Source organism: Melozone crissalis, unplaced genomic scaffold, assembly GCF_028551555.1.
Source record: "Melozone crissalis strain CALT ecotype California unplaced genomic scaffold, PUWL_Pcris_2 ptg000006l_1, whole genome shotgun sequence".
Classification (NCBI taxonomy): Eukaryota; Metazoa; Chordata; class Aves; order Passeriformes; family Passerellidae; genus Melozone; species Melozone crissalis.
The window spans coordinates 17,676,335-17,703,700 of NW_026535784.1; the positions used below are offsets into that span (position 1 = coordinate 17,676,335).

The 27,366-nt window shown below is 38.2% G+C and overlaps 1 protein-coding gene across 1 annotated transcript; it reads left to right on the forward strand.

The window, feature by feature from the left end:
* Window positions 1-6,753: 6,753 nt before the first annotated feature.
* NSUN7 (NOP2/Sun RNA methyltransferase family member 7) lies at window positions 6,754-25,872 on the forward strand. Its single transcript, XM_054294597.1, has 11 exons — window positions 6,754-7,073; window positions 7,596-7,654; window positions 8,977-9,107; window positions 10,284-10,436; window positions 11,686-11,869; window positions 13,406-13,616; window positions 14,209-14,352; window positions 14,758-14,859; window positions 15,360-15,477; window positions 18,658-18,775; window positions 20,833-25,872. The coding sequence occupies exons 1-11, from the start codon at window positions 6,761-6,763 to the stop codon at window positions 21,274-21,276; spliced, it is 1,977 nt and encodes a 658-aa protein (XP_054150572.1). The 5' UTR covers window positions 6,754-6,760; the 3' UTR covers window positions 21,277-25,872.
* Window positions 25,873-27,366: the final 1,494 nt, after the last annotated feature.

Consider the following 27,366-nt stretch of genomic DNA (forward strand, 5'->3'; position numbering starts at 1 on the left):
GGAAGCTGACCATAACCAGGATATGATGAGTATTTCAGAAATTTACACTAAATGTAACACTTCAACAAGGAGGAAAGACATAAAAGAAAAAAGGAATTTAAGGTAACATGTCATATGTTTTTCGTCACTACAGCTCCCTAAAGGTTTTAAGTTTAACACATGGTACTTGTTAAATGGTTTGAAAAGGGAATCAAAACCACCCTTGAATGAAACAAAGTATTACAGTGACTATCAGTTTTGAACAATTAAATTTATTATCATTTCTGCATCAAAATTATTTTCAGTTTCACTGAAATCACAGTTACTTACAGAGTGATTAAAAGAGACAAAACTGGTGAAGTCTTTTTTCACTCACCCACTCCCAGTTACTACATAGTAGGTCTGTTTACATATTAATTTGGCAACCTGTGTTGGGTCAAAAATAAAAAAAAAATGGCAACCTTTCTCACATACTGAATCTAGTCTGAAAGAACTACAAAAAAAGGGCAACCTCACACAGGGTCAGGTTCCATGGCCACCAATAACAGCGTGGTGCTAAGTACAGATGTGCTTGTTACACATGGCATCTGGTATAGAATGTTAATGACATCTTACTTGCTTTAAGTAAATTATTTACTGGGCTTTAATTATGAAGAACTTCACAAGCCATTAAACCCAAGTTCCTGTGAATTCAATGAGTAATCAAAACTTCTACAATGTGAAAGGCTTAGATGAATTGAAACTCCTGTGAACTCCTAGGTTTTACTGTACCATGTCAGGACCTGCCACTTCACTAGAAAAATCAAATATTTGATGTTTCTTGATTTTTTGGAGAAATTGAGAGTTTCAGAAATCAACATTTGTGGGCACAATCAGTATGGCAGATTTTGATCTTTCTGCCTCTGCATAATTTATTATACTGGGATTGTAATTTCAAAATAAGAGGGGTACGAAATAATGTCCTTGTATGGATGAATAACTGGCAAAAAGATTGTAAGGAAAGGTGAGAAGGGAAGTCATCAGTGGAGTTCTTTAGTAATTTATATACTGACTTCTTTTTGTTCAGCAACAATCTGGAAAGGGAGAGGAGCAATGAGATGTGATAGTTTGCCAATACATAAAAATATTCAGAGTACTAAGGATGAGGGACACCATTAGAAATAAGGTCAGAAAGACCTTAGGATACAGAGGGAGTGGTCAGATAAAAATCAGATAAATTATGTACATAGGAAAAAAAGATCCCTGGCTTCAAATATAGGCCGGTGGACTCTAAGATGAAAGTTGTGACTTAGGAGCAAAATCTCACTGCCGCAGAAGTATCAACTCAATGCACTGTGTCATCTTCAAGCCACCAAGCTCACTGGATATTTTACCTTATCCAGTCCTTGAGTAGTACAAGATATAGTTTAAACCACTGTCTTACATAAAACAGCTGAATGGTTTTCTATTGCTCACCTTCAATGAAACAATTTACCAAATTTGACATTATTTAGCCTAACAAACACACTCAAGTACTACAAGCTGCGCTGAAAGAAAGTGAGATTTAATCTTTTATTCTCATTTTTAATGTTCTACTTGAACTTTGTCAGCAATTCATTCATGCACTACCTAGGGTGCTGAGCCTGCAAGCCAGTGAGCCACTTCAGCTTGCATCAAATTAACCCTAATGAGATTGCTCAGCTCCAGAGCCTCCTAAGCTCTGAGAAGAAAGGCCCCAGATGGAACAGAACACCGTTCTCCTTTTTTCTGTACATGAATAAGTTAAAAGCATGTAGATGAAAAAGTCTAACTTAAAATATGAGGGAGTTTTACAGGGGCTTAGTATGAGGGGATAGTAGATCAAAACGTCACAGACAAAATTAAAATGAGGTAGTGGTGCTAATATATATTTATTTTGTTCAAAAGACAAATAGCTCCAGATACTGAAAATTCTTAGCAGAACTTTTAGCAAAATAAACTATTTCAAAGTAAAGATGAAATATTAGTACACATAAATGAAATTGACTTTGGGCAGCAATTTTGAGCCGTGTCTTTGTAAAAGACCTGCCGTATCTATTTGGACAAAATGGAAAAACCAGCACAAAAAATTCCTTTCTATCTATACTGTAGCTAGCATACTGCCCTATTGACCCACACAACCTATTAAACATGTATTTTACCCGTTTATCAGGAAGGAATTCAAGATCTGTTTGAGCTGCTACGTGCAAAGTCTACTCAGCATATTTGGTTCACTTTGTAACTAATTGCTGCTGCCAAAGTTGCACCAGCCATGCTGGAGCACGTAGCAGATCCAGACCAGAGAGGTTTCATCAACAAATTAAGCTCTGCTTTTGACTCCCCAAACTTTCTAGTCCTGATGCAGATGATTGCACAGAGTCACATCTTGGTTTGCTTAGATATCTGATAAGATTGATACCAGAAAGGGATCTGGCTAACACCCAAGTTTTTGGCAGGAATAACAAGCACTGGCTTGTGTGCTTCAATGGAGCTTGTTCCCAAAAAACTCTGTAAACACACAATCTGTAAAAGCATGGCTATACTAAGGTTTGTACTGTGCTCTACCAAACGTGCAGCCAACCTATACCAAAGCCCTGGTTACGTAGCTTTTGTGCAGCCCTGCTGCAGAAGTCTGTACTTCTATTTTCCCTGTGTAAGGGCACTCGTACCTGTGACAGGTGCTATTGGGAGGTGCTAGGCAGGATCTTGTTGGAGAAATGACACTCCAAAAGTCATCACAGATTTTAACAGAATCACAGCAGTTTTCCCCTTATTGAGGAGAATTAAAGTTGTCCATGAAAGCATTATGTAACAGGAACAAACTCTACAGGGAAAAAGGAGATTTCTAGTTTTTTTACAAAGGTTGTGGCTGACTTATTGATTGCTGAAATATTTTCAATAATTGTTTCCCTTTTCCCTTCCTTTTTAAAAAGAAAACATCTGGAAACAATAATAGAACATGTCCCAATTATGTTTTCAAACTCCGAGTAAAAGCAGAGGCCAAGACAGCTAAAACGTCACACGATCACGCTGCTAATTTGAAGTGCAAGTGAAACTCCAGCACCTTTTCTGGGGCTATTTCTGTACTTGGGGGAGTTCCAGTCCTGTCACTGGTGGCGTTTGGATGCTGTGAGGCGTGAGAGTGTCGGTAACACTCGGCTGTAAGCGTGCTCATGGAGTTTGCGACAATTAATGCTGTTTGGACTTTTTTTTTAACCAATGGGGTTTAAAAAAAACCAAACAAAACAACAAAACAAACTGAGGTTCCAAAAGGAGCATGGGAGCAGCTCTGTCTCCCGCGAAGGGATTTGCTCGGAGGTCGGCTCAGGGAAGCCTCTGGAAGCGCTCTCCGCCCCAGCCCCGTGCGCGCCGTTGCCGAGCGCTCTGTGCCCCGCTGGGTGCCGCGGGCTGGGGGCTCGGCCCGGCCCCTGCGGATGGAGCCGGAACCCCAGGCCGCGCTCGGCGGGGCCTGTGCGGGCGGCGCCCCGGCCCGAGCACAGCGGGTGGCGGCGCCCCGGCCCCCGCAGCGGTGCCGCGGGTGCGTGTGGGCCGCGGCGGGGCCGGGCGGCTGCGGCCGACGGGCCGTGCCGGGGCCCCGCTGCCCTGCCCGGCATGGGGCGGCCCCTGCCCGGCACGGGCCCGGGGGTGCTGCCCGCAGCCCCGCCCGTAGCGCCCCGAGGGCGCCGCAGGAGCCCGGCCAGGTACGAGCCCCGCGGCCCTGCCCAGGCCAAGGGCAGTGGCGCTGACGCGGCCGCGCGGCTTTGGGGAGCTGGGTGTGCCTTTCAGGGCCTGTCAGAGCAGGGTTTCAACGAACCAACGCTTTGCCTGATTTTACAAAGAAATAGCTGCTTTTTTCCCTGCTGCCCTTCTGTATGCCTGTCCTGTGAGTGGAGTTCAGCTGTTTCTCATGAATAAAGCGCAGTAGGGGAATGGTGTCGTGGCTGACTTACTTTCCTGACTCTCAGCAGTCTTTGCTGCCCTCCAGCTTGGCTGGAGCTGGGGACAGCCGAGGCTTTGGAGCTCAGTGTCAGTCCGCAGGGATGGTAGGAAACAGATGCAGCCATGCGTCCCCACAGAGTTAGTGAGACGAAAACCGGGGTGCATGTACGGCTGTCAGGGACTTACTGTTTGTTTGTATGTGAGCAGCCACGTCCATGCTCACACACCCGCTTCTCGTGGGGTCCCTGTTCATGTGAATCGGAGCTGGGAGGTCAGGCTGCCTCCTGTACCTGATACAACACAGGTGCCGTGGGTTTTTTTCTCTTTATTTTCCTTATTTGTAGAGGCTACTGAAAAAGGTGATAACTGAGGAAATGGGAAAAATACACTTACTGGTGTATAAACAAAGGAATTAGTGATTTTTATGGGGATGTGTGTGTGAATCACTTACTATGCTGTGCAGTGAATAAATGTCATAATTCTGTCTGCTTGAGTTTATTAAGGCAAAGCTGGACTTATCTTTCAAGCCATTCTGGTTTTGGAGACCTTGAGACCTTAGTGGTTTTTCTTTCCCTATCAACTGAGTAATGTGCTTGAGATCCACAAACAAAGGCAGGATCTTTTCTCTCTTGTCTGGGAAGCTCTTCTTCCCAGCTGAGCTTTGTATTAATCCAGCTTGGCGTTGTCTGCTTGGTACAGCATTCAGTAAATCAGACTGTGATTTACAGAGTTGCAAACATGCTGTACTGGGCAGAACACTGGCATCTCATCTTTATTAGGGTGACATTTATCTTTTGGGAAAGTATATTCATCAAGTCATTGATAGCAGTGTGTGTTGTGGCTAGCAGAAATGGCTTTGGCAAAGAAGTCACAAAGAGTAATTGGAAACTCTACAAATCTTCAAAGTCCTTACACCACAGACATAGTTCACTTGTTCCATATTCTAAAATAGAATATTTGCATTCCCCTGGAGAAGACATATAAGTTTCAGGTCTCTGACATGGTGCCCCTGTTTCTGTGAGATATATGTTTGCTGGTCAAAATAGTGTAAAAGATCATGAAAGCATTTATGGTTTTTCTTTTCCCTTTCTGAGCACAAGTGTTTCAATTTGTTTTAGGTGATCTGGTGCTTCATTCTAGTGGAGAATAGGGCTTTCTTTTGATAGCATTGCTTGTTGTGTTTCAATATGGCTTCATAAAATACATTTATGTTTGCTCCATGGATCCATAACTGCTGCATCTAACAGGGATGTTGGAGCAAAACTGCTGGAAGAAGCTGTTTGTCTGAGGCCTCTGTAAAGTAACAGTAAGGGTTGCTTCTGCAGGGTTAGCAGTTCTCAGTTTTGGAGAGCAAATCCTGAGGAAGGAGAATGAGATGTGGCCTCCTCCAGATGGGTTGCCAGAATTCGGGAAGCCACACTGGTCCATTGTGTGGAGTGTGCTGGGCTGGTCAGACACTGACTTGTGCTGGTCTTGGAGAGGGGAGAGATGGGCTGAGTGTCACCCATGTTTGGGAAAGGGAGTTTGAATGGGGGAATGCTGGCCCAGCATGGAGATTTAATGGCTGCCTGCTGGAGAAGGAACAGTTTGTGTCCCCCTCCCTTGCCCCTCCAACTCTGTGTGCTGCCATCCTCCATTGCCACTCTGGTTTTTTGTGATGGGAGGGAGAAAAGGGGAGAGGAAGATAGGATGCTGAGCAAGTGTTTCTGAACTGGGGAGAAGAGGTGTGTATTTTATCCTTAGTGGTGCTGGGGAGTGCAGGGAAAAAGCTTGAGAATTGTTGTAATGAACTAAATCATGTAGCAAAGAAGAAGACCCCTTCCATTTGAGATCCATGCCTAGCTTTTTGTGCTATAGCTACTAAATTCCTCATAGTTCTTTTGTATTATTCTTTCCTAGGCAGGAAGACTAGTTAGATTTTTAAAAATCTTTATTCTGTGTTTAAATTTGTTTTGGCTTAACCCACTTCTGAACGGTTAATATGACTTCTGCATATCCAGGCATTATCATAAATGCATGTTGGAACAACCAGAGCAAGTAGGGTAAATCCAATATTTCAAATATGTTTTATGTGGAACTTTAGAATATTTTTGCATTCAGTTAATTTCGGGACACTTTCATTTTCTTGAAGCCCTATTCCACCTCTGGGAAGGTCATTTTTATATATGTTAATGTAAGATGTGTAGAAAAGTTAAGAAATGCACAGGGACTTAGAGAGAGTTGGATATTATCTCTAAAGACTCTCAGAATGGGTTTCCTGCATTAAAAATTGTGCTTAGGTAATGCATTAAATACTTTAACATTTGGCTGATCTATGTTTTCCACTTTTAAGAACAGATATGCAGTTTAGTGGACAAGCATTTGGAATTCACTGCTGCTCTTTCCAAGATGGCTCTTTGCAAGACATGATGTCTGCTTTGAAATTTTGGTGTCTTTTTTATTAAAGGAGAATTGCTAGTAAGAGATGCTATTCTGCCTGCAATAATAATGGTTCTTATTGGACACAGAATCAGATCTGTGTGTATATTCCATGAAGGACCTGTGATTGTAAAGCACTGGACTTTTTGAAACAAGTAACCAGTCTTTGCATGTGCATTGGTGAAAACAAATGTAAGAAAACTCTTATAAATACTTCTCTATGATGTGTAAGATGAGAGATGTATAGAGATATAGATGATACGCATATATCTGTAATTGCAAGATTAGAGCCTGAAAATTGAAAGCCCTCAAAGGAAGGGAAAAGTGTATTCTAGTGAAAGAAAATTTCATTATTCGATACAAACTTTGCTTTTTTGCAGACGCAGCAGGATTGTGACTTGCCCTTACACAGTCAGCAACTGGAAAAATGCCAGATTCTGAAAGTAATTTGGAGTCTTCACATGTGGATGTTATAAATGGTACTTCAGTCTTGAGTGAAACGAAAATTTCGGATGAGAAGGGATCTGTTAAAAAAAGAGCAGTGCCTCACATTGGGAAGGATGGCTATCCTGACTCCATCTACATAAATGCAGCTAAGATTTTTCAAGGCCTTCGTACTGAAAAGAGTTCAGGTAAAATCCTGCTGCGCTACGGCGATGCCTCGGGGTCTCCCACGGTGGCTTTTAAAGATGAGCAGTCCAGGCGTGTGTCCTATGAACTGGCTTTCAAAACTCTAAAATGTAAGTACAGAACTCACTCAAGAATTGCTAACAGAAATAATGCAGCAGAAAAACGTGGAAAAACAAATGTTCCGTGTCTGCCTGATCTAGGGAAATTTTTGTAAAGCTTCAGGTTATTACAGAGTCACAGATTCACAGAATATTCTGAATTGGAAGGCATCTACAAGAATCATCAAGAAAAGCCTGTAAGGGGATTGAACCCACAACCTTGGTGTTACTAGCACCCTGCTCTAACCAACTGAGCTCATCTCAGTGCTTCTTTTCACTTCCTAATTATGGATGAATATATGTATTTACCAGACTACTCAAATATTTAAATATAGCTAAGTGTTATTAGAATTTGTGAAATCAAACATGTAAAGCCTATTCTTTTTCATGTAAATTAATTACATAGGGTTGCTGCTGTCGGTGATTGAATTTGCCCTCAATTTTCATGATGTTTAAAATTACAATTTAGTGACTTACTTCCATAGAATATTGTAGAGAGTGGCATGACTTGTCAACATTTTCTTCTTTTTGCAGATCAAGATCTTCTTGAAGAAGTGTTGGTAGAGAGTAAGGTTTACCCATCCTACTCAATAGTAAGTGAACCTTTTTTTTAGGCATTTTTATTTTCTCTGTTGATGTAATTAGTACCTTTTCTGAGGATTCTATAACATTCTTCCAAACAACCTTTGTTGTACATGACAGCCTTAGACTGAAATATTGCTGACCTTATCCATCTCCAAAGTCTGTTGTGAGATTCTGTTGTAACTGATTGCTGGAAGTCAAAGCCTTCAAAGGAAGAAGGTGGGAGAGTGAGCCATGAACTTCACTGCAGCACAGTACTTGCTCAGTGATATTGTCCATGTCCATGTGCTTTCCTTTCCAGCTGTGTCCCCTTGTGAGCAGGAGAAAAAAATGTTTCCTTCCTATCCTTGGGAGTTGGAAAGCATAGTGTGAATCCCATTGGACAAAAAAATGCATTGACCCCATGGTTCATTTTCTGGGCAAACAGCACTGTATACAAATACTGTTCTGGCAAAAACGGGTCCAGTTTACTCTCTCAACATGCTTTCCTGCTTTGACATGGAAAGGAATTCTAGAGCTGGCACAATAGTCTGCTGTTCCTTCCAGTTTTTTCTTTGATGCCTTTGAAAATTGCAAGATAAACTTGAGCTGATATGGTTTGTGGAGTTTGATGTGAGCAGGCAAATGATCTAACACCATTATCTTTGCCTTATGTAAGGAAGTAAGACTTTCATGTTAACATCTTGTGTTTGGTGCTATCTCCCTAATAACTTGAGTTTTCTAACTAATTTTAGTCTATTTGTGAGAAGGTGAGAATTTTAGAAGGCATAATAACTGTAAGAATTTAATGTAATGAGGCAAACAGTAGTAACTGAAGTGCAGAAATTATTGTCCTTAAGAAGGACATGCTCCCTGGTTTAAAGATTTAGACAGAGAAAGGAGGTTTTATATATCCCACAAGCAGAAGGGTTATTACAACTGAGCGTACTGGATGCTACATATATAAGAATCTCACAAGAGAGGAATTGATAGACAAGAAGTTTTTGTTAGCTTAGCTATTTGACAAACTACTTTCTGAAGAGTAAGTAATTTCAAAGTTTCAATTCTGATAACATTAGAAGTTAAGATACAGTATTTTATCTGCGTACATGGAGAATGTTTTTAATTTTGATAATCAAAACAACTTGCAAGTTATGTATTTGAGTTTAAAAAAATATTTTTTAAAAAACTGTTTTATTAACTCTGCACAAGTAATTACTTTCATATTCTTGCAAGTAAGCATTTAAGGGTTTTTAATGTCTTTTGCATGGGAGTCTGCTGTTTGATATGGATCTTTTTTCAGAAATAATTCATGCTGGGTCACTTTTTCTATCCAGTTGCTTTTCTCTTGCAGCCAGATGAGCTAACCAGCTTGCTTGTTGTGATGCTTTGTGACCTACAAGACCGAAAATTTCAAAACCGAAAGATTTTTGCTGAAGAGGAAATTGTAGCAGAAGTTCAGGAAATAGGAAATTATTTATACAGGTATATGTGCAAAGAGCTATTTTTTGTTGATACAGATCAGCAAAAATGAAGATTTGTATAATCAGTGCCTTTTAAAGGTAATTAATAAACATGTCTTTCACCTTAAAATTTTGTGGGTTTTTTTTTTTTAATGAGAGACTAGTTTAGAGGCAAGCGTTCATATTTATATAGTTATGAAAAATAAAGTTAAGAAACCATCCTTATATTGTGGATTATCTTGCAGGCATCTTATTTTGGCATTGTTGAAACTTTCATACAATTCTAGGAAGGAAATTAAATATTCAGTAAATATTCATAAATGCAAGTGTAATAGAATCAAGAGGTCATGGAATGGAATAACATTTATCTATTTAGCAGTACTTCTACTACTTCTACTGAAACTTTGTTAAATATTTATTATTTTAAATAATGAGAACAAAAACCAGAATACGGAAACATTTTAATATTTATTATCTCTTCCATCAAACTACCAACAACATTTTGTTTAACTCAAAAGGTATTTATTAGACAAAATTGTGTTGCTGCTGGATTTAGAATGGCCCAAAAAGTTCATTAATCTCTTAAGTGCAAGGTATTTCTAGATGGTGGTGAGTAAGATATCTGAAGTAGTTCACCAGTAATTTTTATTTATTTTGAATTATCATGTATCAGGAATATGCATGAAGCTTGTGGGAAGAAAAGACTGGAAATATTTTCTCAGACATTTTTATATAATAATAATAATAAAAGTGACTCTTGGTTGCCATCATACTTGCATTGTTTTTGTACGTGTTTAGGGGCCAGCTTTCATCAAATGCTCATTCTGCACATGTATGTATTTCATTTTTCAAATGTTTGAATGCATCTGATGGTTGTATTCCACTCATTGCCATTCCAAAACATGCTGAGATTTTTTTTTAACTGTCTGAGAAAATGGATGTATTTGAGAGTCCCCTGCTATAATTCCAGTCCTGCCTGATTTAAATAAAATAATCATAGCTATTGAATAACACCTTGCATCTGCTGTTGTCTGGGGTAGAAATGTTCTGTAACTGTATTTTCTGTTGCAGCTTGCAGAAGAAGGTGTCCCTTTTGGATTTGGTTTCTGAGCAAGATGGTTTTGTAACAGAAATGTTGCATGCTAACAGCTGATGAAAACATTTATAAAACTTACTAAACTTGTGACTGTTTTTATAGCTATGAGACCAAGCTGGCAGCTGCACTAGCACGATGTCGCATCAAACATGATGCTCTTTCAATTGAATACTTTGTACCAGAAACCATATCAAAGCAGGAACAAAGGACTTCTGCTTTACCTATCTGTTTTTGGATAAACACATTTAAAATCAGGTAAGATCTTTAAAATATCATCTGATATTGATGTATTTGCATATGAAGTGATACAGTTTGCTACACACTTGTTTTAGAATTTCCAGGTTATACTTTTAGCAGTAATTAAAAATTCTTACAGGAAAATTCTGCTTAGTGCAGTGCCATTGTGGTTTTTTTTTGGAAGTTTTTATATATTGTAGTAGTGGTATTTATACACTATTTTGTAACAGTTCTTCTTCCTGTTCTGTTGTTTGTGTGGGTCATTCAGATAAATGAGGAAAAAAAGTTAGAAAAAAATATGAGTGAGTTAACTTGGTGACCAAAAATAAGAGAAAATGTCTTTAAAAGCAGATGTATTAGTTAAACCATAATCTTGACAAAGGGTGTTAAAACACAATACTTAAACCTGCTGTTTATTCTGTAAGGATAATGTAAACTTTAAATTAAAATACACATTTTAAAATCCTTGTATTCTCTAGGCTACTATAGATGTAACACTGCTGTTCCCAGTTCTGTACTAACTGATACATGAACCATACCACATTATCCTGTTATCTGTTTTGTTAGACAGGTAATCCATTTTGTAACGTTTTTAAGAATTTTGTTTTACTTCTCTTGTCTTGGATCAGTGTTCAGTGCTTAGGTTATAGGCTCTTCAAGATAATGTACCTTACTTTGAGTGTGAGTTTAGAGCCCTTAAATAGGAAATAAATAAAATCTTCTCCTTCCATCCCATGTTTAATGTACTGTATAAACTTATGGCACTGTCTAAAATAGCATTTCAAGAAACATCTCCTGCTATATATATACCTTTAAATCTTTATGATATTTGAATTGCTAACCTCAGCAGTTATGCCTTCATTACATTTACACAAGGATTCTTTCAGTGTCAGCCATTAAAATTATTGGTGAGTTGGGCTAGATTGAAGGCAATTGAAAGAATACAGCATCCCAGCAGTAAATTTACTACAGCATCTCCTGAGCACATAGACATTTCTGTTTTGAAGCATTGAATCATTCTCTGGAGACACATACCTCGTTTTTAATTAATTGTCTCAGACTTATTAACTGTTTCAAACCAGAACTTACATGCCTAAAGGAGAGTAAGTTTCCCTCCTGCATTAGGCAGTATGCATTTTATACCTATACATGTATGCATATGCATACACACACACAATAACAGAAGTAAAAAATTCTTATAATCAATGTAAATTATGTTGCTTAAGTAACTCTTGTATATTTAATGGTCAGAGTTGTATGTTAACAGCCTTGAAGATGTTATCAAAGATTTGGAGATGAAGGGATTCACAAAGGTTGAATCTGTGTCAGACTTTGACCATTACACATATGCTGTGGACCAACATTGCCGAGATGTATTGGTTTTTCCTTCCTCTCTTAAAGAAGAACTGCTTAATTTAGATCTTTCTGCAGATTGCAAACTCTTGCTGCAGGTGAGTTGATGTTCAGCCTTGAGTCAGATGATCTGAAAATTGAAATAATTGTTTTGTTTTAGAAAGAGGTTGTGAATTGAGTGACTATTCTATTAAATCAGGCAGTGATAAACTCTCATAAGGTTTTGGACATTTGTAATAATTAGGTTACAAACTGATCCACTTACTAAATGTAGCATACAAATGTCAATGCTTAATTGATAGCTGTAATTGAGTTAGTAGAATGTTTCAAATTTAATTTTAGAACTGTTGAAGTAAATATAAAAATGGTCAAAAGAGACAGTCTCACTTCTGAAAATGTGAGGAAAGTTTCAATATAACTCCATATGCTTTCCTTCACTTAGTAGATAGTGATATACTATTGTAATATTTCTTCCTCTTCAAATGCATGTTTGTGATGGAATGATCACAGTTCTTTGTATTTTGTGCAGTGTGGTTCCTTGATCTCCATAATCTCCACTGGTCTTTTTCCTGACTTGCCATTGTTGAGCTTCCCAGTGAAGTTTGGTGGAAGGTTTCTGTTCTAGAGTAGGGGCTTGCAGTAACCATGCATCAACACAACCATGAATTATCTGAAATGCTAGCAGAAACATTTCAACCAGCATTTTCACTACATGTCTGAAAACTTTAGTCTCAAAATTTATTGCTCAACTTAAAAAGTGACTCAGTAGTCAATATTCCATTTCAGTTTGTAGATTTTAAATACAATACTTACAGAAAAGAACTATAGATGACAGCCCGGTAGGTAATGGGAACAAATTCTGAGTGTAATTACTTAAAAGTATTCAAAATGAGTAAATAAAACCATCAAAACTTCCATCTCTGTGGTGGGGTAGGGTGTTGCTTGAATGCTCTGTGTACATAGACAGTGATGTGAATTTGAAAGCTTAGCACTTTATTTTTCCCTTTCTATTTATTATCATTTTGTCAGATTTGATGCAAGACCTGGTAATTGTGGTCAGTATCATCACTCCTTGCCTTTTTAAGTAATTTGATAAAATTTCTCTTAATCACCAGTGGTACAAGAGCATTTACTCTTGTGGAAATGTCTCTTGTGCTTTCTGCATTCCTATCTGCCTCTCTGTTCAAATTTCAGCAAAATCTTGATCTTTGATCTACAAGGGCAACATTTCTCCTGTAATTATCATCAAGAGCTATGTGAATAGTTTTGCATTTCTCTGTTAAGCTCCCTCAGAGGATGAATTCTGCCTGAATTGTGGCCAATGTTTGTCTTTTCTGAAACAAGCTGTTGGTAGGAGTTCCTCCTTACGAGGATGATATATACTTTAATTTCACCTACAGATACTATGCTTTTTCTTGTATTATTTAGATTTAAGTTATTTAAATTTATTGAGTGACTGCTTGGTTTTGTAATGTATTTAATTCTGTATTAGCAAATATCCCTTATTAGTTTTTTTCCTCCTTTCTTTTCCATTTCCTATGAATGGAAGACTTTCCTCATTTGGAAAAGAAGGTTGGCATTCACAGAAGCCAAGATAGGTGATCACAGTTAACTTTTGTGTCGTTGTGTTGTAGGACAAGTCTCGCAGCCTCGCCGTGCACTCCGCACGCGCGCTGCTGACTGAGGGTGCTGACATTATAATGGCTCACTTGGGTTCCCACCTGACCATTGCCCATATGTCAGTGCTGACAAATGACAGCAGCTCCAGCATTTTTGTTTGTGGTGTGAAATCTTCGGCAAAAGAAGAAGAACTGATGAACAGTTTCAGTCACATGGGATGTACAAGTAGGTGCTGAAACAGTTGGTATTGAGGAAGTATTGAGATACAGTTTGTGATATCTGTAAATATGGACTAATTCTGTCAGAACTCAGAGAGCCCTTCTTTGGTGGCTTGGGGATGGCACTAACAACTTTTTTGTCACAAGGTGAGCTGATAGCTCTTCAGCTACAGTCAAGTTAATTAGTCTAACCCTATCACAGATGCACAGATCATATCTCCTGAAATATTGGTGATTTTTTCTGTAGAAGTGACTACTACTTAGCAGTTGGTGTAGCTGGTAGTGGGGAACTTTTGGTGTTTTGGCTCTAGCTTTCACTCTGATTTCCAGCTGTTTGAGAGTGTTAATCCAAAACAGACACACCTGTCCAGTTTACCTGGAGGACACTGACAGGACAGAATGCAGCACATTAACTGTCTTCTCAGTGGAAGATGCAGCTTTTCAATCAGCTTGAATCCATAGGCCATACTGTGGAGAATCTGAATCTAGCAGGCTCCAGCTCTGTCCAATTCCGTGTAACACCACAGTCTCTTCACCTCTGTCACCTGTAGGCAGGCTTGCTTGCAGTCTGTAAGTGGTGAGTTTTCCCTGTTTTTCAGATATTTGCTTGTTACATGAAGACTTTACTGAGCTTCGGCCAACAGACCCAAGACTTGAAAAGGCAACAGTTATTTTGCTGATACCACAGTGCTCTGAACTGGGTGCTGGTAATCCAATGGAGCTTATTTTAAGTGAACATGGAGGTAAATTTTGATACAATATCTAGCTCATGCTTTCTGGTAGAAATAGATCCAAGTATTTTAGTCTAATCAGCGCAGGTGCTTCCGTAAATTGTATAATTTTATTAAAGAAACCTTCTTTATTTTAATTGCTATAAATTAACTTGCATGATTCTGTGACTGCTTCAGATTGATAGTATGAAAGTGTGAGGGTGATTCTGGGGAGCAGAGTGTGTATAGCTTCTTTTAAAGTAAAAAGATATAGGCAGAAAATTTATTTGAAGATACCAATATGTATATAATTTTCTACTTGATTACATTCCTGTATTGACTGTTTGTATAAATCCTTTCACTGTGCAATCTTCATTAACTAGAAGCAAGTAAGAGACACCAGTTTGCAAGACTAAATTTACTACTGTCTGCTTTTAGATGCAGATTTGCTACAAGACCTTTTCCAGGGATTTGTGTCAGAGGATAAACTGAGGATTCTTGCTGAGAGGCAGCTTAATGAGTTGCTTCATGCACTGAAATGTAAGTGTGCTGGTTTCCCAATTTTTGGGAAGACTTTGTGCTATCAATTCCATTGTAGTATCACCAGTTTTAATATAGTTAAAAATGCACAAATTATTATGAATAAGCACGTAACCAAACCCCCTGAACAATGATTTCCTCCAGTCTGAAGGTGTTTCTGTGCCCTAGTGTCCACAGACATTAATATAATACTCTTCAGTATTCTGTAGAGAGCTGGCTTATGGCTTAGTTATACTCTGCTTTAGAAATTCTGCAAATGTATTCTCCCCCCATCTGCATGCTGCCTCTTTTTTCCTCTCTCCTTTGGTAGCTGTGTGAAAAGACTGGAGACAGCTTTGACTTTGTGCAATCTGCAAATGTTTGAAAATATTTTAATTATTTAAAAACACTAGAGATCGGGAGTTAAAAGTGACATAGTTTTTATGATGCTTTTAATCCTTACCAAACCACTGTCAGTATGAAGAATCTGAAGAGTAAAGAAGTTGTGTTTTGTTTTGTAGTTAACAAAGTACAAGCTATTGTTTACTGCACTTGCTCAGTTTACCCAGAAGAAAATGAACTTGTAGTGAAAAAAGCACTGGAATCTGGAGTGGAGAGAGATAAAGCACGACGCTATAGGTACAGAATGAGTAGTTTTATCTGTGGAAAAATTAAAGTGTGACTTTGAATTGTGGCATAATTCTTATCCTAGACTGATATGTATCTTGCATGAAATTAAAATAGCTTTTTCTGCCTGTCATGCCATTCTTTCTGTTTATGAGATTGCTTAGCAGTATTCTATTGACTTTTTCATCTAATATTTTTGTTCATCTGAAATTAAGATGGGAGGAAAGCATCACTGTTGGAAATAACATTCTTCAGATAGAGCTATTGCTATTACTGTATTAGTGTTCAGAGAATGAAACTAACTTGCTAGCATGCTCTCTGCTTCTGATGTAAAATGATCAATTTCAAAGGAAAAAGAAATTAAATCTTAAATTTAAGAATCATACAGAAGAATAAGAACCCTTTGCTGTAGGATTGCTCATTGCTGTATTCAGATGAATGACTTCTGGGAAGGACAGGTTACAGTAAGAGATCATCCTGTGCAATCATGGAAAACACAAACTTAGATGAAAAAAGTATGTATGCTATATACTTCATGTGTACTTATAACCTGTTAGCTATCACCCTGTCAGCCAGAGGAATTGTTCAAAGATTGATGGGTATTTTCTGTATTTTCCTTTCACTCACATAAGTGCAAACACTTGGCACTCACTTGCACATAGATACAATAGTGGATTACTGGATGCAGTTTTAAAAGAGTTTATGTTGTAAAAATCACAGAAGAGTCATACTGTATTTTTAGATTTTATATTACCTTAGTTAATAGTCTGGCTATCAAAGGGAAAAGGTACTGTGGCTCAAATATTCAGTGTAACTAAATATTGCATGATTAAAAGAGTAAATATTAACTGTGTCCAGTCCAAAGAAGGTTTAAAAGTTGTATGTTATTCATAAGACACAGTGCAATAAAGTGCATATTTTTTCAAATTCACTGATAGAAAATAGCAGTCTATTTACATTAAGTGGGATGAAATCAGGGTATGTCTTGCCAAGGATGGTGTGCTAGACCAAAAGCATTTATGGCCTCTTGCTTGTGTTTTCCTTTGGACTTTGAAATTTTCTGGAGCCTGTCTTGATCTCTGTGCAGCTGTTACTCTATGGGGAGAACTTGGGGAACCTTGGAATGTAATGGTCTCTAAATTATTGAATATAAATAATATTTAAATTCATGACATAGAAATTATTTTTTTAAAAAAGTTCCTGGACCTTTAATTATTTTTTTAAAAATCCCCCCTTGTGTAAAACCCCTCCCTCCCCACAAAGCTAAGCCAAAATCTGTTCACTGTTGTGCAGAAGCATTATGAATGTTGTCAAAGCACCAATGATACTACACTTTCAAAAAGGCAATCTTGGATGGTAAGAAAAGGACAATAAAATTACATTAGGATTTTTTCAGACCTGAGCAAATTTCTGACTGACAATTGATTGAGTTTCATAAATGACAATTTCAGATTCAGTTCCTCCTTCCCTGCAGTATCTTGGATGTTTCATCATAGTCCTTGCTACAATAAAGCTGCTGGTAATCAGCACAAACAGAGCAGTAATAGATTGCCATAAATAAAATATACAGAGTGATTATGCTTAAGATGAAAGCTCAAGCCATTTAAGATGCATGTACTACTTAAAAAAATTCCTTTTACACTTTTCTTAGAATTAATTAGACAACTTATTTGACTAAAACAGTGCAGTACAGAATGAAAGGCTGTTGCAGAGTTACTAACCCCCACGTTCCCAGTATCTTTGAGAGACAAGTCGTAATAAAACATGTTGTATAATCATCAAAGATCTACTGAATACTAATTCCCTTTTCCAAGAAAATTGAGGGCTTTCAGGAAACTCTTAAAACATTTTTGCTTATGTGCATTTTATCTTTTTGGAATTACTCTGCAGTACTGAAGTGGTGCCAAACAAAAGAAAGCTCTGTTGGAGTTTGGGGTCACACAGCTGGTTTTAGGGCTCTGCAGTTTTAAAGGTGATTTAAAACATGTTCACACTGGTGAAGCTGAACTTACCTTCAGGATATGACAGTTTACAGCAGCAGTTTTACCTAAAGCAAGGGTACACATGGCAGACAGGTGTGTATAGAGTAGTCTATACCACTCATGCATTTTGCTTTGGCCTATCAAATTTGAATTAATTTCTACATCATTTTCCAGGGTCATTGAAGAGATTCCTGGTGAACAGTAACTTGTACACAATAAAAGATTGCCACTGGGGTTTTTTTTCCATTGAATAAGCTGATGTAAAATCAAAAGTCTGTGTCATAAGACTTAAGAGCTTTATTTAGTAATGTGAGGAGGATTTGAGCCTTGCAGCCTGTTTTATCAAGTTCCAAGGAACATAGAAAATCCAGATGGTGGTGAGAACTTGGAAACAAGCAGTTTTGCAGACTTCCCATTAAAAGTGAAATAGCCAGCCAAACCAGGTTATTGCTTTCAAATACTGAATGCATTTCTCTGTAACCATCTTTGAATAAACCTCTGTCTCACAAGAGAGTTAGTGGAGCATTAAGGAGTAGGACTCCCTCAGTGAAGAGGAGGGAATTATAATTACAAAAGGACATTTTGATAGTGTTTTTCTATACTGAGACAGCTTAGTATAGTTTGCTAGCCATATGAGCCAAGTCCTTGAGACTGCTTTGTAACAGCCAGGTACTTCTGGAATTCAGAGAGAACAGAAGAGGCAAAACTGTAAAATTGGAGAAAAAGCCCTCAATTAGAACAAATAGCAAATTTTCCTAGCCTAAGATTTTTAGCTTAGATAGGTATTAGTTATGATATCTATTATTAGTACTATTATTATTATAACTCAAAGTCAACACCTCTACAATTTCTGCAGTTCCTTAGTGTTTTCAGACCATTCCCCAACTTCAGGGACAACTTGATCACTCAATAATTGCACAACTGAGAAAGAACATAGTTTTTTGTTGTCATATTATGTATTTATTATCTGGTGATTAATATACTTATTAATTGGGAAAAAAAAGGAATTACTGAAAAAAAATGAAAAAAAACCCCCACTTAATTCTAAAAAGATGAATTCTCATGCCATTCTTGAATTGCATTTTTTTAAAATAATGATAAATCTATGTTAATGAAAGACATAATTTGAAAATTACTTTTAATATATCCTTGTTTATTTCCTGTTATATTCTTAAATATTATTTTCTGGTCTTCCACTTCTTTTTCACAGGCTTATTCCTTCTATTTTTTCTACTTGCTCTGATTCAGAGTCTTCCACTGAAATGTTTTTCAAAATAGAGCCATCAGAAATTTCCAGTGGTTGTTTCCTAGCTGTTCTAGAGAGAGAGGTAAGCTATGAAAATAAACACTTAAAATCACTTCATAGAAGATGAGTAGTGCAACTTTCCACAGAAGAATAACAAAATGGAGATTTGAAATAAAAATCCTGGCTGCTTTTTAGTTGTCTTAAGACCAAAAGACAGGTGAGCAGTTGAAATGTGCCACTTGTGGAATTTTATGCTGAGCACAAGTTTAAAAGCTGTGCCTGTTGTGGAGCTCATGATCAGAGCAGACCCTTGATCCAAGTTAGTGCCAGCAAGATCTGGAGGAAATACATTGCTGTTATCACACTTTGGAATGAAATGCACAGATTGATTAGACTCAGGATAAATGGTATCTAGTAAATGTATTTGTTATATGTGTCACCAAGATTTTCCAGTCTCCAAGCAGCTGAAATCTTAATCCCTATGGGTCACTATTACAATTTGAATAAAATAGGTATGAATATGTTTCCTTCCCAAACTCAGGCATATGCAAATCTAGCTTGAAAGACAGGAGACTTTTGCTGAGTAAACGGAAAAGTCTTGGCATGATTCCTGAGGAAAGGCCTTAAAGGGCTAGTGTGCATCTCTGAGCATCAACATTTTCCTCTTGTTTCTAAGAAAAACACACATTTTTTCCACCAAAAGTGGAAGGGCTGTGGGAAAGAACTAATCCCAATTTCATTGCAAATTAAAGATAGGAGGTCTTGGTTATTTGTACCATTTTCTGTCATACTGCAATTACAGTGCTTGAAAGAAGCTTGCCTCTTGGGGGAAGGTAGATTTTATTAAGAATAAGAGAATTACATATGAAAAGCCTTTCAAGTTACCTATTATTAACCTCTTTCTTTACAATATTAAATATTTTAAACTTGGTCTGAGTTTTAATTAATCATGCTATGTTCATCTCTCTACCATATTGTCTCTCTCCAGAGAAACAAACACTTTTGTTGCAGGTAGTTAATGCAAGTAATTTTTTTGGGTTAAATTCTAATACAAAGAAGCAATTGCTCCAATGGCCAGTTTTTAGGTGATTCAGCAAATGAACGTTTTCCACAAAGTAGAAAACATGTATTTACAATTTAAACTGAAATTCCTTGTTTACAGAAACATTCTTAGCTAGCTGTAAATAGTTTCTCTCCCATCGTTTCTCTTTATATACTTGGATGTTGAGCCGGTTCCCAGTTTGAGAGTTCCTTGCTTATCTATTATAAGCAAGAACTTTCATTACTGTGAAAATTATTCATGCTTAATGTTACTGAAATTTCTGTATTTTAGTAAGTATTTCTGATACACACACACAATGGATATTTTATTCATACAGGCACACTACAGAACAGGTCACTGTGGGAATATGTTGGTTTTGGCTGGGTGGAGGTAATTTTCCTCACAGTGACTGGTGTGGAGCTGTGTTTTGGATTTGTGCTGAATAGGGTTGATGACCTAGAAATGGTTTTGTTACCTCTGAACAGGGCTTACCCAGAGCCAAGGCCCTTTGTGCTTTCCATAGTGCCACCCTGGTGAGGGCACTGGGGGTGTGTGGGAGGCTGGGAGGGGACACAGCCAGGACAGGTGACCCAAACTGACCAAGGGATATCCCAGACCTTGTGAGATCGTGCTCAATACATAAAGTGGGGGGAAGCAGGAGGAAGGGAGGACTTTTGCAGTAATGGCACTGGTCTTCCCAGGGAACCACAATCTTTATCTTAACCCAGGAGTTCCCTAGCTTTACTCTTCCATTTCCTTCCCTGATTCTCTTGGTGGGGGACTCAGCAAGCGGCCGTGTGGGGCTTGGCGACGGGCTGGGGTTAAACAGCTGGTTGCTAAGACAGACACACATCACAGAGGCAGAACTGAGCTTCCCCTCTTTGGGTCAGCAGAGAAGAAAGCCTATGAAGAACAAATGCTCCAGTACCTTTTTACACAAGTCAAGTTCCTAGTTTTGTGAATAAATAGTTTGGTTAACATTTATCACATGCAACTTAAGTCCTTTTGCTAGATTCTGCTCTTTTTCTCATGGAGTAAATTCTGAGAAGCTCTGTATTGTGGCTTAGATTCACTGTTGTTTCCTGTGAAATTTTCAGAAAAAGGCGTCTGCTAAAGACATTTTGGCTTCTGCTGCAGCAAAAGCTCTACTAGATGGCATTGTTGAAGAAAAACCAAAAGAAGAGGTGAAAAAGCCGAAAGTAAAACAACGTAGGCGTAAGGCTGCTGCTGGTGACAGTAAGCCAAAAGCTGCAAAGCTCCCTCCCCGCCCAACTGCAGCTAAGGTTAAGGCTCCTGTGCCTAAAGCAGCCCATAAGATACAAGAAACACATGTGTGCCCCATATGCCCAAAAAGCCCAGCCAGTAAGGTGCAAAAAAACCATGCAGGCTCCCCAAAAGAAAAGACTGTGCAAGAGAGAAAAGCAGCCAGTGACACAGCACAGGAGACTGGGCAAGGGAAAAAAGCAGCCAGTGATACACCACAGAAGACTGGGCAAGGGAAAAAAGCAGCCAGTAACACACAGCAAAAGAATGTGCCCTGAACAGACAGCTGTGTTGAGCTGAAGAAATCTGTGAACCCTGACTGATACACAGCACCAGTGAAAGTGCAGAAGCCAACATCTCATCTGTCACCTCTGGGCAAGGTTTTTGAGACAGACACCTGATCAAAAGGCATGCACAGAACAGAACAGGGATGTACTGAAGCCCACAACAATCACTTTGCCTTCACTGATAACACCATATGAAAGGCTGTAATGAAACAAACTCAGGGTATCAACTTAACGTGGCTTTCATGGCCAGACTGGAGCACAGGGTCCAAGTGGTTGGATAGTTCCACCACCCTGGTCAAAAATGGTCAAGCCAACTTGGCTGTATGAACCTTCAGACTCTGCCCTCCCTTTGTAAAGAAGGTAAAGGTTACTGTATCCTAATCAATAGTCTTAAATTACAGTATAAATTTATGCAAGGATAATCTGGCCTTAGGAAAGATGTATTATGGGCTATGTATATAGAAATATCCATGTTTAGATAGTAACTTCTCGTCCAGTAATCATACTTTAAGTGAATGGAGCTCAGCTGCCTAAGGCCGATATATTGTTGGGGGAAGTGAGGTCAAAAACCTATAGCCTCTTGCTATACAGTCTGAAGTGACAAGTTGAATTGTATACCCAATCCTTCACTGTATCTGAACCTGTACAGGTAATCAGTGTCAAATTGATGTTTTTAAAGTGAGACTGAATTTTTTAAAGTGGCTTTTCTTTACAAGTGCTAGATACTATTTTTGTGAGTTTCCACTTAAGACAGATGCATGGAAAATAAGCCTTGTATTTTTAAAAATAGATGTGAACTTTTGTCCAGGAAACTGGCCAAGTACATTGAAGCCCATGCATAGGCTTTCTAGTGTGTGTTCTCTTGGTTTCTTCTTAAGTGTGCACTGAAATACTAACAGTGAAAAATAGATCAAATATTCTCATGCTAAGAACACTGAATCATCATATAATGTCGCATCAGACTATGTCATGGTTCATAACTGCTTTTTATCAATTTCTTAACAGTTCATAGTTGAAAAGATCTGCTACTGTCAAGGTAACATTTTTATAAATGTTACTGCTAGTCAGCTGAATAGTGACTGGACAAAGACTAGCTGCCTGTCTTTGGAAACAGCTGTGGGCTTCTAAGCTGCTCCCTTTTGCTAGCAAAGATAAAATAACTGTAAAACATCTGCAACTGTCTTGTAATCTGAGTAGAGGATAAAAGGAGGCACAGAGATACTTTTAACAATAGACCTGATTTGTATCTAGAACTTGTAAAAATGAAAGAGACAGCACAACAATACAGAAAGACAAAGGTATCTGTGGCCCAGAAATCTTCCTCTAGGCAACCATTTCAGATTCTTGGGAAGTGTTGCCAGGAGCATCACCACTGTAGTGTGGGACTTAACCAGTTTGACATACAAGTCTGGATTTAGACCCATCCAGAGAAAATGTTATAACATCTCTATTTTGTCTTCACCCACACCAGTCAGTGTTACGGGATCAGCAGTACCTTTTAAAGAAAGGATGTGAATGATATTACCCCAGCAGTGTAGGCAGCTGGCTCTTGTTCATCTTATAAATATCTTTGCTTCACTGAATCAGTGAAATTTCTTACAGCATTTTAATGTGAGCCAGCTGTCCTATACAAAGACATCCCTCACCCTCTGCATATCCCTGTGAGCAATCCATGCTCCTTGCCTGCTCCAGTAATACAGTGAACTCTACTCTTATTTCGGAATAAACTTGTTAGGATAGATTTAGACCCATACACATGCCATGTGTAGAACCAGAAAAAAAAATCTTATTTTATTTCAAAAACATCTTGGAGGAGGAGGGATTCTACATGTTGGATGGAAGGAATGGACACTGTGGAGATTTTTTTCCCCCAATATGGTTGTTAAATGCTTAAAATAAACTTAAGAGATTCTGCAGTTAAATAATGATCTTTTTAAAAAAAATCAAGATCTGTATAATTCATTATGAAAGTTGAAATTACTTGTAAAACAACATACATGTGTCTAATAACAGAATTTCTGGGCTACTTACGTAATATGTGCCATGATGTCCCTCACTTGCCCTTGTCTTGCTTTCAGGAATTTGCATTTTTAACACACTATGGAGGTTAAACCAGTCAGAATCTTGATGGCTTACCAAGAATATCAGAGAGTGAATTTTTCAACTGCAGGTCAGCAGCTTACTTTGTAAGCATGGAACATCACATGGTGGCAACACCTGGGACTGACTTCAGGCTTGTAGGTAGATGCCTGTAACAGTCTTTTTTCAGTAAAACTGCATCTTATGTAACTACTTTTCTGTAATCCAGTTATTTGTCATTTTCAACTAGAAACTATTGATTCAGCTTTCCAGATACAAAAGTTCTCAGAGTACTGCTACTGCCTCTAAACCACCAGTATGTTTTTCCCTTCCCTCAACCACCATTCTGAACAAAATAATTTTGCAGTTTCATGGAGCAGTAACAGGTGAGACAATCACTTTATGCAGCTAAATTTATTCTCAGAACAGATTACATTTAAATATGGAGAAGTGGTCAACAGCAGGGAAAACTGTCCTTTTTGTTGTCAGTCATGTACTTTTATGTAAGACTGGGCTCTGCTAATAAACAGTGTTGTGTTTCCTTCTGTCTCACTGTTGTTAAATCAAACCTGCATGGGCTGATGGGACAGCACATGTGACAATGTGTTAATTAATGTGCCCAAGAAAGGAGTAATGCATTTGGGGGTAATGCTGAAATGCTGTGCCCATAATGGCTCTTGAAATGAGAATGTTCTCTTTTCCATGGGTGATGTACTAACACTTTTAGATTCCATGATGAATGATCTATGAAATGCTTGATAAAATTAAGAAATGTAGAACCCTTAGTGACAGCCGGGGTGTGAGCTATTAGATACTCCACAATTTTTGTTCCTCTGCCACTGAAGGGCATAATACTTCTGTAGGTACAAGTGACTCTGCACAGGAAATATATCACTAAACCTTGTTTTATTGTGAATGGATTCTGTGCTATTCCTATGCTATTTTTGTCATTCCCAGTTAACCACCCTGTAGGTGGCCTCCATAGCCTTGCATCTCCCACACCTCCTTGCTCCCCTGTAAATGAAACAGTAAGTGGCTTAAATAAAACCTACAGCCAGCACTACAGATTTCAAAAGAAAGGCTTTTATCTATTAGTCATTGACTGTGAATATAAATCTCCTTGCTTCTGCAAGGGGGTGTGTTAATGACATGACTGACTGACATGTGATACCTCTAACTTACTGCTTGCATTGAAAAAAATTACAACATTAGCTTTGCTTTACATGATTCTTCTACAGACTTCAATAAAAATGTGACTATAAATAATTACAAAGCCTGCCTTTTTTAAGACAACCTATAGTATACAGAGTGGAGAATGTTACAAGAGCACATCCAGTAAAGACAATACATCAACATAATAAAGCAGGATATTTCAGTAAAAATAGAATAAATAAAATAAAAATATTTTAAGCTGTATTTAACAGGTTAAGTTAGAATATGGCATCAGACATACAAGGCATAGTGAACATGGCTGCCGGCCTACAGAATCACTAGGTATTATAAAAAATGCATAGATAACTGAAGGGTTGCTATAACATCAACTAGAACAATTGCAGTTGCTCAAAAACACACACACACCTCATACATACTTTTTTTGGCCGTGGTAAAAAGAGTGTCTGAATATATTGTGAAACAAAAGATAATAGGCTTTGCAATACTAGGCTCTGATTCTGCAAACACCTGGGTGTATATTAAATCTTTTGGAGAATTAGGAGCTCTACTGAAGCAAAAAGGCCACGTATAGTCAAATCATCAAGCACACTACTTAAATATTTGGAAAATCAACAGCATTTTGTTAACAGACATAAACCTTTTAAAACATACATGGGTGAGTGATGCACAGCTTTTCAAATACCCTTCTGTCTTCTCCTCAGCCCTGCCTGCAGTTGCATCCATTGCTAATGAAAGATAACCAGATGTTCTAGCCTTGACAACACGGATGTAGAACCTTTACACTGCTGTTTGCCAAGTGTTGGTTTAGTTAAAGAGAGTCTGGATCTCTCCTGGGAAGAATCAGCATGGTGCAGATGCAATGAAAAAATTCCATTATACTGTTTAAAATTAATTCACTGCTGTACAACAGTTGCCAATCTCAAATCACGATGTTGTCAGCAGGAACTTTAAAAAGATACTTTCAAAGTATTTAATTTAAAATAAAATAAAATGTGAATCACTAGCACAAGGATGAACAAGGAAACTTTTAACATCACAATCCTACCTAAGGGTACCTGTTAGCCACCACAGTTTGAGAGCAGTCATCCCTGGAAATATTCAAGACCAGGTTGGATGGACAGCTTTGGTGAAAAGTGTCCTCTGATAGGGTTTGGAATGAGATGACCTTTGAGGTCTCTTCCAAACCAAACAGTTGTGTGATTCTGTGCTAGAAGTGAGTTTTACACTGCTCCTAGCAGGGTGGCTGGGATCAGGACTGGGAACTACAGAAGCTATATGCAAGCTGCCATCCCCACGCTTTGTGCTCTGGGTTTGTTTGCACGCCCTCCCCTCCAGCCCTCCCTGTGCACTCAGCACAAGCAGCTTCTCCAGCTGTGCAGGCAATAGAGGTGGTGCAAAGGAGGTGGCAAGAGCGTGAGCCTTGAGAGGGGAAAGAGCTGCTTCAGTGCCCGACGTGCAGGATCGTGGTCATGAAGAGATCTGAGATCCTCAGAGGATCAGCTCTTCAGAGGGTATTGTAGAAAGCTAAATTTAATTACAATAGTTGCATAGCCAGCCTTCACCTGACACTTGCTCATACATCACACTGAGTTTGGTAATGATTTTCCTGCATTTTTCAGCGCAGAAATTTCTTGAATCATCATTATTTTCCTGTTGTGTTCCTAAGTTACTTCGCCAGGTGTGGTCATTAATTTCTTCAAACAAGGAAATAAAAAAGAAAATAGTTTGTTTATAACAGTCTCTTGCATATTAAAATAAAAGAGCTATTGTAACAAAAACTTTGCCAGTGCTCCTTTATCACAAGATTTGCAGACTTGGGAGACAGTTACAGTTTGGAACCTAGCTATAAATGGAGGCAAAACATTTTTAACACTAGTTAAACATAATGTTCCAAAATCTGTATCAATCTGCAGGTTTAGACAGAAGATGACAAAGGAAGAGACTGAAGATGCAGGACTGCATTTCAAAATCAGCCTGAGGTACAATTTTGAGGGCAATGCTGGGCTGATTTTGAGGGTCTGCAGGTGTGTAAAGCAAATCAATCAGATGAAGTCTTTGGAGCAAAAGCAGTGAAATCCAATTGTACTACCTGAAACACTACCCTGTTAAAAAACAACTCTCTTCTTATTTTGTTACAAGAGTAACAAAAAGTTATTGAAAGTAAAATAAATTTCAGGAAGTTTTGTAAATAACAAGAAATGTAATTGTTCTTCTGGCATGCTAAGTATTCAGCAACAAACTCCAAGGGGAAGGGGGAATTACGCAACCAGACACTGAACTGAACATTTCATCAAACACTTGTATAGAAAAGGTATGGAATAGTTTAGTCTCTATAACAGTTGTAAGAGAATAAAATCACTAACTACTTCTTATTCCTGATTGGTTTGAGCCCTCCATGAAACAAATTATTTTTGATGAATTAATGATAGATTTAGGAGAATAAATTTAACAGCTAGCAGCTGAATTTGTATGTTTAAAGCTTAAAAGCTTCACTGGATCAGCCTGCAACTCAATTACTGAAAACACTTCTATATTTTTCATCATTGGTTTGGTTTTAAACAAAATTCTTCTGTAAGACCATAATGTGTAACCAGAAGATGACATAATGACACTACAATTCAAAAACATGTCAGGGAGATGTTAAAGTAGTTGCTAGACCAATGCTGACAAACAATTTAAAACTAACAGGTGCAGTTCAGTAAAAAATAAAACTTGGTATTTAATCTACAGTAATTCAATGGTAGCTAATACTTGATACCTATTCCAGTGTTGAAAACAGAGCAAAGTGCTGTAGGATTTAAGATTGGTTTATGACAAATCCAGCTCAAG